The sequence below is a fragment of the Dromiciops gliroides genome, chromosome 2 (assembly GCF_019393635.1).
Source record: "Dromiciops gliroides isolate mDroGli1 chromosome 2, mDroGli1.pri, whole genome shotgun sequence".
NCBI lineage: Eukaryota > Metazoa > Chordata > Mammalia > Microbiotheria > Microbiotheriidae > Dromiciops > Dromiciops gliroides.
In genome coordinates this window covers 276,408,792-276,421,798 of record NC_057862.1, presented here as the reverse complement: position 1 = coordinate 276,421,798, position 13,007 = coordinate 276,408,792, and the positions used below count along the sequence as shown (strand labels likewise).

At 42.9% G+C, this 13,007-nt stretch overlaps 1 protein-coding gene across 3 annotated transcripts in view; it reads right to left on the bottom strand.

Moving 5' to 3' along the window:
* The window catches only part of KLHL3 (kelch like family member 3), a 164,118-nt gene that overhangs the window by 16,595 nt on the left and 134,516 nt on the right, over nt 1–13,007 (bottom strand). For all 3 annotated transcript variants that reach the window (XM_043985377.1, XM_043985376.1, XM_043985375.1), the window contains 3 exons: nt 12,111–12,228; nt 7,311–7,508; nt 4,301–4,402 (listed from right to left, as the gene is read on the bottom strand). In XM_043985377.1, coding sequence (XP_043841312.1) covers nt 4,301–4,402; nt 7,311–7,508; nt 12,111–12,228 — 418 coding nt within the window. The remainder of the gene's footprint in view (nt 1–4,300; nt 4,403–7,310; nt 7,509–12,110; nt 12,229–13,007) is intronic.

The following is a 13,007-nucleotide window of genomic DNA, read 5'->3' as shown; positions in this document are numbered from 1 at the left end:
ACTCCCTCAATGTCTTTCATGTTCTGAGGCTTTCTGGGGATGAGGGAAATGGATACGCTACTATCTCTGGGTGGCTCAAATCCAAGTAAGCTTCAAATAGACAATGAATTCAATGATAAAGAGCACCATATGAAGAGCCAGAGGGTCTGTGTTTAAAACCAGCTCTGCTCCTTACCACCCATGTGACTTTGGGCGAGTGACTTCATCTTGCAAGGTGCCTGGCTTCATCATCTGCAGAATGAGGGTGCTGGACCAGATGACCTCTACACTACCTCCCAGCTCTAAATCTATGATCCATGGGGAGAGAGAGACAGAGACAGAGAGAGACAGAGGGAAAGAGAGGGGGAGAGAGAGACAGAGACAGAGAGACAGAGAGAGACAGAGACAGAGAGACAGAGGGAAAGAGAGGGGGAGAGAGAGACAGAGAGACAGAGACAGAGAGAGAGAGGGAAAGAGGGGGAAAGAGAGACAGAGAGAGGGAAAGAGAGGAGGAGAGAGAGACAGAGAGAGAGGGAGAGAGAGGGGGAGAGAGAGACAGAGAGAAAGAGAGGGAAAGAGAGGGGGAGAGAGAGACAGAGACAGAGAGAGACAGAGACAGAGAGAGGGAAAGAGAGGGGGAGAGAGAGACAGAGACAGAGAGAGACAGAGAGAGAGAGAGGGAAAGAGAGGGGGAGAGAGAGACAGAGAGAGACAGAGAGACAGAGACAGAGACAGACAGAGAGAGAGAGAGAGGGAAAAAGAGGGGGAGAGAGACAGAGACAGAGAGAGAGGGGGAAAGAGAGGGGGAGAGAGAGACAGAGAGAGACAGAGACAGAGAGAGAGGGGGAAAGAGAGGGGGAGAGAGAGACAGAGAGAGACAGAGACAGAGAGAGAGAGAGGGAAAGAGAGGGGGAGAGAGAGACAGAGAGACAGAGACAGAGAGAGAGACAGAGACAGAGAGGGGGAGAGAGAGACAGAGAGAGAGAGAGAGAGGGAAAGAGAGGGGGAGAGAGAGATAGAGAGAGAGACAGAGACAGAGAGAGAGGGAAAGAGAGGGGGAGAGATGGGGAGAGAGAGACAGAGACAGAGAGACAGAGAGAGACAGAGACAGAGAGAGGAGCGAGCGCATTCACAGCCTGTCTTCTCATTTAAATTGTGCCAGGTTGGGGCGGCTAGGTGGCGCAGTGGATAAAGCACTGGCCCTGGATTCAGGAGTTCCTGAGTTCAAATCCGGCCTCAGACACTTGACACTTACTAGCTGTGTGACCCTGGGCAAGTCACTTAACCCCCATTGCCCTGCAAAAAAAAAAAAATGTGCCAGGTTAAAAGACAATGTTTTCTTCTACATACAGGAGGCACACACAGCAATATCCCTCAAATGAAGTGTTTTAAATTACTAACATTAAAACATCTCCTTGAACTTCACAAACTCCATCCCGACATGAGCTGCAAAAATCTCCATGCTGTGACTGCAAAGCTTTACTTGTGTCTGCTTAACCATAGTTTGCTATTTTTAACCCCTGGTCTATTGTTGGATATTCTTGGCTGAGGAACAACAAGGGAGGAGGAGGAGGGGTGGTAAATAGAAGCTGGTTACCCAAAGAACACTTACATTGAGCAGAAGAGAGGACCAGGAAGAACACATTCCACTCGCTCCACTGAGAGAATGAGTCTAAGAAATGACTGACCTCATTAGCAGAAACATTTTCTTGGCACTGACCGATTTCATTGCTAGCTGTGCCAGTTTCATTTTTGTCAGGATTATATTTCTAAAAATCCTCTAAATCACTAATAATAAGAGAAATGCAAATTTAAAAGAACCCAGAGGTTTCACTGCCTTTTATCTAACAAATTAGCACAGATGATTAAAAAAAGACAAGCTATAAATGTTGCAGGGTTATAAATGAGAGAAAACAGGCACACTAATACTCTATTAATGGTGGTGTGAATTGTTTCCATTCTGGAAAACACAAGGTTTATAGGATATTAGATCCAGGGATGGAAGAAATGTCAGGGGTCATATTGTCCAACTTCCTCAGTCTCCTTAAGTGACTTGTCTAAGGTCATCTATGTAGTAAGTGATAGAGATGACTCTGTGTAAGAAAAATGACTAAACTGTTTATTACCTTTGTAATAACAGTGATCCCACTACTGTGCACGTACTCCAAGGAGGTCAAAGACAGAGAAAGAAATTCCATATATACCAATGACAGCACTTTTTGTAATATCAAAAAACTAGAAATAAAATGGATACCCATCAAATGGGAAATGGCTGAACAAACAGTGGCATATAAACATAATGTGACTGCACTGTGAGAATCAATGAGAGGAATTCAGAGTTACCTGGGAAGAACTGTATGAATGGGTACACAGCAATGTAAGAAGAATTGAGATAATACTTGCAATGACCTCATTAACGGAAAGAAAAAGAACACTAAAATACATTGGAACTGAGATCAATGCCTATCTTGACTGGACTGAGAGGACTGATAATTAAATCTATCTCCCTCCTCTCAATAGAGAGGAGGTAGAACACAGGTGAAGAGTGAGCCTCATACTCCCACACATGCCCACTGTGTTGGTCTTATTTCTTAAGACCACAGAAAAGGAAAGGTCCTCAGAAGCTATCCACTGCAACCCTCACATTTCCAGATGAGGAAAAGTGAAGCCCAGGAAAGGCAAAATTTGTTACAGGGGAGTGTTTCCCTGCAAGGTTTGGGGAGTGCAGGGAGGTGGGGCTTGGGTATTGGGAAATAACAACAATGCAATAAAAAGCATCAGTTAAACTTTTTTTTAAAAAAAGGAAAATATATTTCTTTTGTTTCTTTTTCTTTCTTTTTTTTTTTTTTTTGGTGGGGCAATGAGGGCTAAGTGACTTGCCCAGGGTCACACAGCTAGTAAGTGTCAAGTGTCTGAGGCCGGATCTGAACTCAGGTCCCCCTGACTCTAGGGCCAGTGCTTTATCCACTGCACCACTTGGCTGCCCCAGAAAATATATTTCTAAAGGGAAAATTAAACACCTCAATACTATAAGATCACAGCACCAGATGGTGAGGGTAGGAGGCCTTTCTAATAACAGGACAGGAACTATGTCCTTTTCCATGTTTGTGTCTCCAGCTACCTACCACAGTGCCCTGCACATAGCACATACTCAATAAATGTTTCTTGAATTGAATTGTTAAATAGCTTAACTGTTCTCCCTACCTCTAAGTTCTCCCAACTGTATTCCAGTGTATAAGTCATAATGATCCCAATGCCAGAGAGAGAGGGAGAGGGAGGGAGGGAAGAGAGAGAAAGAAAGAGAGAGAGAGAGAGAGAGAGAGAGAGAGAGAGAGAGAGAGAGAGAGAGAGAGAGAGAGAGATCTGGACCACAGATGTAAAGAAATCCAAGAGGGGGAACTCCTTCTGCCAGAACAGTGAGCAGCTGTTTTGCAGCACAGAGTTGTCCGAAGCACCAGCAGGTTAAAGTCATACAGTCAGAGTGTTGGGCTTTTTGTTTTGTTTTGCTTTTGTGGGGCAATGAGGGTTAAGTGACTTGCCCAGGGTCACACAGCTAGTAAGTGTCAAGTGTCTGAGGCCGGATTTGAACTCAGGTCCTCCTGAATCCAGGGCCAGTGCTTTATACACTGCGCTACCTAGCTGCCCCCAGTCAGACTGTTTTAAGTGCACACTTGAACCCCGAGTCCTCCTGACTTGAAGACTGGCTCTTTACCCCACTACCCCACTCTGCCTCTACTATTTTTTTTAAAATATATTTTTTTAAAAATATGAACAAAGTGGGGCAGCTAGGTGGTGCAATGGATAGAGTACCAGCCCTAGATTCAGGAGGACCTGAGTTCAAATCCTGCCTCAAAAACTTAACACTTACTAGCTGTGTGACTCTGGGTGAGTCACTTAACCCCAATTGCCTCACCACCTCCAAAAAGAAATTGGGAAAAAATGTGAACAAAGTTAACCAAATGAAGATACCTGACTAATGAACTGAAACTCCAGTTTACCTTCATCCTCTTCCTTTCACCAGGGAGCCATACATTGAACTTACCTTGCCTTATCTCTCAAATCCTTCCCACTCAGTCTATGTAGGTGAGGTATTAACAAAAACCTCAAAACCAGCAGCTTAGATGAAAGAGGAATAAAGAGACTGCCCCAAAACCAAATCGCCAGCTCGTGGATTAACTTGAGGCACCCACATGGTCAGAAGCAAAGAGATCTTCCCCCTTGGAGCCCATAGAAGAGAGAGGGGTTGGAAGGGCCTCAGAATCCCTGAGCCAACCAGAGAAACCAATCACTTCTTATTCCCACCCCTGCCACCTTTACTTACCTTCCACAACACCCACTCCCACACTGCTTCTCCTTGTGTTCATAGGTGCCACGAAGAACCACTCATTTGTTTTGTAACTGTAGGCTTCCACTGAGGCAAGACCTGGGAACCAAGAAATAGGAAAGACTTCTCTGTCACCTTGCTGTCATTGACTACAGACATCAGCTTTCATAAGCAGTGTGTCTCTATGTGTGGGAATATAAGAAAAATAGTGGGTATGTGTGTGTGTGTGTGTTCTTGTGTGTGTGACATACTCTGTGTCTGAGAAAGATAGTGCGTGTAGTTTTATTTGCATGAGTAAAAAGAGAGACTATGTGCCTTTGTGTGAGCAAGTATCTGTGGGAGTACATAGATGTGCCCCCCTTGTTCTATAGACACTCATGACTTGCCAAACCTCAGCCATGGATTACGGCTACCCTCAGTCACCTTCTCTCCACATGGTGCTGAGTGGAGCTGGAGAAGTCATAAAGTCACGCTGACTAGGATCATTACAAATTGATGATCTCTAATCTGAAATGAGCCCTCACTGCAGCAAGACAATCCTACATCTCCCTAATTAAATTATTTTCTACCTCCCTCACCACAGCAGCTATTCCAAATCTTATCTTTTCATCTTTTCTCCTCAAACCCCACACTATAGTCTCTATCCCCCTCCCCCCGAACTGCTTCTTCTTCCCATTTCTTAAAGTCCTTTGGCATCATCCCCTACTCTTCTTTCCCCCAGTCTATGATAATGAAGTGCTCCTTCTCTTTGCCAAGGCCAGTCTATCCACATGTGCCCTTAATCCCATCACCTTCTCCAGCAGATTATCTGCACTATCACCCCTCCTAATTATCAGTCTCTCTATCTACTGATTCCTTCCAAGCTGCCTCCAAATATGCTCTTATCTCCCCATCCTTAAAATGCTCCTACAGCTTCCATTAACTATCATCCTGTATCTCTGCTCCCCCTCTTGACTAAACTCTTTAAGAAAGCCATCTACACTCAGTTCTTCCTCCCCTGTCATTTCTAAATTTCTGCAATACGGTTTCTGATGTCATCATTCAACCAAAACTGCTCTTCCCAAAGTTACCAATGACTTCTTTTTTTTTTTTTGTCCAGGCAATGAGGGTTAAGTGACTTGCCCGAGGTCACACAGCTAGCAAATGTCAAGTGTCTGAGACCGGATTTGAACTCAGGTCCTCCTGAATCCAGGGCGGGTGCTTTATCCACTGCACCACCTAGCTGCCCCCCCCCCCCCCCCCCCCGCCAATGACTTTTTTTTTTCTTTTTTTTTTTTTCTTGGCAGGGCAATGAGGTTTAAGTGACCTGCCCAGAGTCACACAGCTAGTTAAGTGTCAAGTGTCTGAGGCTGGATCCGAACTCAGGTCCTCCTGAATCCAAGGCCAGTGCTTTATCCACTGCGCCACCTAGCTGCCCCCCAAAATTTTAATGCTTTAAGCTTTTTTGTTTTTGTTTTTGTGGGGCAATGAGGGTTAAGTGACTTGCCCAGGGTCACACAGCTAGTAAGTGTCAAGTGTCTGAGGCCTGATTTGAACTCAGGTCCTCCTGAATCCAGGGCCGGTGCTTTATCCACTGCGCCAACTAGCTGCCCCAACCAATGACTTCTTAATTGATAAATCTAACGGCCTTTTCTCCATCCTGATACTTTCCTGAATTCTCTGCAGCACCTGACCCTGTTGATTCTCTCCTAGATACTCTCTCCTCATTAGGTTGACACTGTTCTCTCCTGGTTACACTGCTACCATTATAGCTGCTCTTTTTTAGTCTCATTGCCTTGTTCTTTAGATCCAGTTCACATCCACTAACTATGAATGTTCCTCTTTTTCTCTTCTTCCTCTTTACCATCTTGCTTGCTTGGTGATCTCAACAACTGCCATGGCTCAGCTGTCATCTCTCTCTTTTTTTTTTTTTTGTGGGGCAATGAGGGTCAAATGACTTGCCCAGGGTCACACGGCTAGTAAGTGTCAAGTGTCCGAGGCAAGATTTGAACTCAGGTCCTCTTGAATCTAGGGCTGGTGCTTTATCCACTGCTCCACCTAGCTTCCCTTCAACTGTCATCTCTATACAGATGATTCCCAGGTCTATATTTATAGGCCTACTTTATTATTATTTCCTCCCACCCCTGCCCCCAAACCTCTTCCTTACTGCCCTATTACTTCTGTGAGCACCATCCTCTCAATCATTTACATTAGCAACTTGGGTGTCATCCTTGACTCCTCAAATTCATTCATTCCACATACCTGATCAGTTGCCAAATCTTGCCATTTATTCCTCCAATCATCTTCCATAACTGTCCTTTCCCTCGACTCATGCAGCCAACACTCTAGTTCATGCCCTCATCACCTTTTGTCAGGACAATTGCAATGGTACCTTAATTGGTCTCCTTGCCTCAGATCTCTCTCCATTCCAATCTATCCTCCACACAGCTGTCAAAATGATTTTCCTAAAGCATAGGTCTGACCATGTCACCCCCTTCCCAATAAGCTCTGGTGGTGCCTATGACCTATCTCTATCTAGCATGTAGCATAGTGTATGGCACATAGTAAGTGATTAATAAATGCTTGTTAATTAACTGATTCATAACCCAGCCCTGTCCTATATTCGTAGTCTCTTTACTCCCTTTCACTCACTCCTCAAAGACAAGGGCTTTTTTTGTCTTTTTCTTTTTTAATACTTTTTTTTCTTTATATTCTTTTTAGCTCGATATTTGACACATAGTAAGGACTTAATAAAATGCACTTTGATTAAGCAAGAAAGAATTTATGTGTCTATGGGGACAAAATTATGTTTGTGGTGTCAAAAGAGATTATGTGTATGTAAGACAGAGATTAGAAGATGAAAAGACACAGAGAACATAGGGCAGAGAGAGAGTATGGATGGATCAGTGATTACACTAATGAGCAGTTGACAAGAACTTTGCAGGGGAGGAGAGGAATGAAATGGATCTTCTCACTGTGTTTGGTCAAACTCATGGCTGTGTCCTAGACTAAAGTTCTAAGAGCCTACCTGTGCTACCATCAAACCCTCCCACTGCATAGAGGAGGTCATTGAGCACAGCTGCGCCTAGCGTGCTCCGGCGCTCCTGCATGCTGGCAATAGACGTCCACTGGTCCTTCACACCATCATACACATCAACAGTCCGAACACGAAGGGAGCCATTAAAGCCCCCTACAGCATAAACGCTTCCGGCCATGAACACGACTCCTGAGGAGCAGGAAAAGCAAAGATTTTGGGTTTAGCACATGTAATAGCAAGGAGAACTAGTCAATTTTCAATTGTACGATATAAGCAACATTAATAGAGCACAGAGTGGCAACCTGGGATAGTGGCTGAAAATGGAGAGCTCGCCTGGGCGTCAGGAAGAGCTAGGGTCAAGTTCTGCCTCTGACACATCCTAGCTATGTGACCGAGGACAAATCACTGACCCCAGGCAATTCTCTCAGATTAATAATTATAGATATTGTGCATCAGTGACTCCATATTGGGAGCTCCCAATGATGAAATCATAGGTTGAAACAAACAAAAAATGCAATCGGTGCTGGGTTCTGGGAGAGATATAAAGCTCAGATAAGACATCATGCCTACCTTTAAGGAGCTTATAGTGTAGTATGGGAATAAAATAATAATACAGAGAACTATAATACATAATATTAAATAATATGTGAATTAGAGAATTATACACCAAAGTGCTATGGAGGGCCTGGTTTTCCCAGAAAATTAGGGAAAGCTTCAGTGGTTGGAAATGACATTTGAGTTGGGCTTTACAGGATAAATAGGCTTTAAACAGGCAAAGAGGAGGATATTCTATGTATAGGAAATAGCCCAGGCAAGGCACAGAAGCCAAATTTAAAAGGGTACAAACTCTTCCCTCTCCCTCTTACTACCTTCCCTATTACTGTAGAGGGCACCACTATCCTCCCAGTCATTCAGGCTTGAAATCCAGTGTCATCTTCAACTCCTCACTCCCATTCCCCATTGACAACCAATGGCCAAGTGCTGTCATTTCTACCTTCCTAACATCTCTCATCTATCCCCACCCCCACCTTTCCTGCAGCTACCCTGTCACAGACCCTCATCATTTCAAAACTGTACTATTGCATTAAGTCTGTCCCCACTTCAGTGCATCATCTACTCAGCCTTCACATTGATCATCCGAAAACACAGATCTGTCCACATCACTTCCCTTTTCAATAAAGTCTAGTGACTCCCTATCATACCCAGGATTAAATATAAATCTTCTGACTTTTCAAACTCTTCATAACCTGCCCCCTTTCTACCTTTCCAGTCTTCTTCTACCTTACTGCCCTCCACATACTCTGCCAATCCAGTGACATTGGCCTCCCTAATGCTCCTTGAACAAGCCCCTCCATCTCCCAACCCTGGAAGGCTATCCCCTACACCTGGAAGGATTTCCCTCTTCAATTTCACCTCCTAACTTCCCTGGCTTCCACCAAGTCCCAGTCAAAATCCCTCCTTCTTCAAGAAGCCTCCTTAATCGTAATGCCTCCCCCCTGAGATTACCCCCAGTTTATCATGTATATGCCTTGTGTGTACATAGTTCTTTGCATATTACCTCCTTTGTTAGACTATAAGCTCCCGGAGGATAGGGACTTTTTTTTTATCTTGTTGTATGGCACTTATTAAGAACTCAATAAATGCATGTTGATTGTTTGATTGAAAGGGGAAGAAGAGGAAATATGACACCAGCATTGATAGTTCAAATTATCAGTTAACCTCAAATAACATCTATTGCTTATATGGTGGTGGGTCTTTTCTTTAAGAGTTATCTTTTGGGGGTAGCTAGGTGGCACAGTGGGTAAAGCACCAGCCCTGGATTCAGGAGGAGCTGAGTTCAAATCTGGCCTCAGACATTTGACACTTACTAGCTGTGTTAAGTGACCCTGGGCAAGTCACTTAACCCTCACTGCCCCACAAAATAAATAAATAAATAAATAAAGAGAGTTACCTTTTGAGTTCTGTTTTATGAAGGCTAACACTAAAATGGATATTAAATTTTACTCAGTCTAATACCTTTAAGGATCTGTGATTGCTAGGACCAAAATATGTATCATGTTGTGACCAATATGAAGTCAGGGGAAAGACACAATCTGTAACTAAGCACCTATTCAGAACCCTTTTGGCTTAGTAGATCCTTCCAAAGTTTGTACTCTGATGGCATTTAAGCCTATGAGGATCCAGGGTTCACCTCTAAAAATCATGACGAAACATCAGAGGACAACATTAGTGAAGACTAATATGATACATTTTTATTTTTAAAACTTCTCTTATTAACTCTGATTAATATGATGACCACATACATTTTTAGACACGGCCAGTCTAGGAATTTGTTCTTCTTGACTATGCATATTGTTGCAAGGATATTGTTTTTCCCAATGGTGGGAGCAGGGAGAAGTGGAAGAGAGAGAAAACAAATGCTTGTAAGTAAAAAAAATAAAATTAAGTTTTAAAAATCCTTTTATTATTGTCCTTCACAATCTCAACATGGGCAGTAGCAGTTAAATGGTACAGTGAATAGAGCTACAGGCCTGGATTCAGGAAGACCAGAGTTCAAATCAGTCCTCAGACACATTCTAGCTCTGTGACCCTGGGCAAGTCACTTAACCCTATTTGCTTCAGTTTCCTCAAACAAGTTGGAGGGGCAGCTAGGAGGATCTGAGTTCAAATGCGGCCTCAGACACTTGACACTTACTAGACACAACTGAAACAATAAATGTCAAAATGGCATGGAATAAATTCTTTGAGGTGTGGAAACTGAGTGAACCACACTGACTCCATCTTGTGACTCAATTCTGGATCTAGCGCAGTTCCCTTTCTTTTCAATTATGGGTCTAGTCTCATTTCTGTCTTGTGAGAAGACTTTATTCAGTTATGAAAATTGTGAGAAAACTACTGCATTGTTTGAACCTAGTCCTGTGTGGCTGGGCAGCTGGACCAGCTCTACCTGTTGTTTAAGAGAGATTTAGGGGGCAGCTAGATGGCACAGTGGATAAAGCACTGGCCCTGGATTCAGGAGTATCTGAGTTCAAATCCGGCCTCAGACACTTGACACTTACTAGCTGTGTGACCTTGGGCAAGTCACTTAAACCCCCATTGCCCCACAAAATTAAAAAAAAAAAAACAACAAAGAGAGATTTAACTAAGCACCTAGGTTATGCTGAACAGAAACCCAATTGGATCTGAAAACTGATGCAAGGAGTTTCTCACAATTATATATCTCAAGCAACCCATTTGTCTTATCTGATAATTGGCCCCATACTAGTCAATCTGTCACTGTTTCCATGTTCCTTTGATTAAACACAGACACTTGGGAGGAGTGAGACACCTCTTTTTATGATTTCGGGAAATTGCACCTGCTTGTTCTCCCTCCTCCCAACTTTCAAAATCATTCATCCCCCTCCCAACTTGGAAAGCCCCCTAATCTTTCCGCCCATTGGAAATCAGATACCGAATTTTGTATCCTGGTGTGAATTCTGTTCATTGTTTTCTTTGACTTAACTGGTCTTATTTGATTAGTTGTTTATAATACATAAAAATCTGTCTCACTCTGTATTTAGAGTGCTTGGACTAACTGGGGAGTCCGCTGACCCATTTATTATGCTAGGATTGTGTTTCCTCAGTTGTTATAATTAATTATCCACCCCAGAGGACAGAGACTGTTTGGTTCTTATCCTTAGATCCCCAGCACCTTGAATCATAGCTGACACACAGGAGGCATCGAAATGCTCACAGAATGAAATGGAAGAAATCTCCAGTTCCTGAAGACTCAGAGAGTAGAGCTCAGGTACTTCCTATCAATCTAGGAAAGATTCAGCCCAATGATGGACTCTATCCTGTCCAAGGCCGAGCTAAATGGAGAGATGTTCATTAATGGGGTGGCTATGGGGTTATGACTTTTTTAGCTATGGTAACTTCACAGTCATGAAGGGGTTATAATCTACCCAGAAAACAATGCTTGAAGTGTGAAAGAAATATTCAAAATAAACTTACATTTCTAGAGCCATAAGATCATAGATTCAGAGTTAAATGGGATTGGCTCATGTTTTGTTTTGCTTTTCATTTTGTCTTTGTACCCCCCAGAACCTGACACAAAGTAAGTGGTTAAGTTGCTTGTTGACTCCCTCACTGACTACATAGCAGGTGCTTAATAAATGCTTGTTAAATTAATTTGCATCAGATATAATCCAGTCTCCCAATCTTACATATAAGAAAACTTAGGGGCAGCTAGGTGGCGCAGTGGATAGAGCACTGGCCCTGGAGTCAGGAGTACCTGAGTTCAAATCCAGCCTCAGACACTTAACACTTACTAGCTGTGTGACCTTGGGCAAGTCACTTAACCCCAATTGCCTCACTAAAAAAAAAAAAAAAGAAAGAAAACTTAAGCCCAGAATGACAAAGTCACACAGATAGTAATTAGAACCTGAATTCAAACCCAGATCATAGGATCATAAAGGGATAGATTTAGGGCTGGAAGGGACCTTAGAAGTTGTCTAATCCAATGGCCTAATTTTACAAACGAAGAAATTCAGGCTAAGAAAAACTCAGCGATTTGCCCAAGGTCACAGAATAATGAGTAGCAGAGTCAAGACTACTCAAACCCAATAACTCTGCTCTGTGCAGGGCTCTCCCCTCCACACCAATCAGGCCTTTATGTTGCCTCAAACTATCAGGGGAGACAGCCCTAGAACACTCCTCTGAGGCTGAGAAGGAAGGTTTTAAGAAAAAACAAGAGTTGTATAAGGCAATGGGTATGTCATACTACAGTTCCAAAAAAATCATTTATCTCACCTGCTCTGCATCTCCTTGAAGGAAGTTCAGCAATCTGATCCCATCTGTCCTCCTCAAAATCATAACATTCAACGCTCCGGATAGCTTTGGGGGCTTGGCCGCCCACCACAATCATAACCTGCAAAGAGAAAAAAGCAAGCATTAAAACAGCATCCCAAGACCTAGTTTGACCCCATCATTTATAGTTGGGAAAACTGAGGTTCAGAGACTAGAAATAATTTACCTAAGATCATATCACCAGACTTGGAAGAAACCAACCACTGTCTCTCCTTACACCTCCTACATCCCAGTCAAACACTTTTTTACTATATTAAATTATTCTTTTTTTTACTATACTAAATATTCTGAATTGGGGGAAGTACGGGGAACTGTCTTCACAGCAGAGTTTCCATACTTAGACTAGTTGTGAAGAACTAGTAGGTGGTTAATAAAAGAAAGTCTGGCTAAAACAAAACAAAACAAAACAAGGCAAGCAGATCTAGGAGCAAAGGCTGGAAAATGGGGTCTGAGCTGGGTAGCTTTACTTTGACTAATGATGATTTGCTGCACGTTTTAAATTGGCATTGCTCTACCCACCCACACTAAACTGAAAGTAATATAGCAAAATAAGAATTGTGTGTGGATATATAATGAAATAATATTTGTAAAGCACTTATCACAGGGCCTGGTATATAGTAGGAACCCCTCGATGTAACTGCATGCCACTCTGCTCCCAACAACCCTATGAAGTAAGCAGTAAAGGTATCATTAATCCTATTTTACAGATGGGGAAACGAAAACTTAGGAAGGTGAAATAATTCATCTACTAAATATTGGACCTATTCCCAACTCCATTTGTGGCAGACAGAGAAGAAAGAGCTTTATGGTTACTCCAACCACACACATCCTCACTCCTTC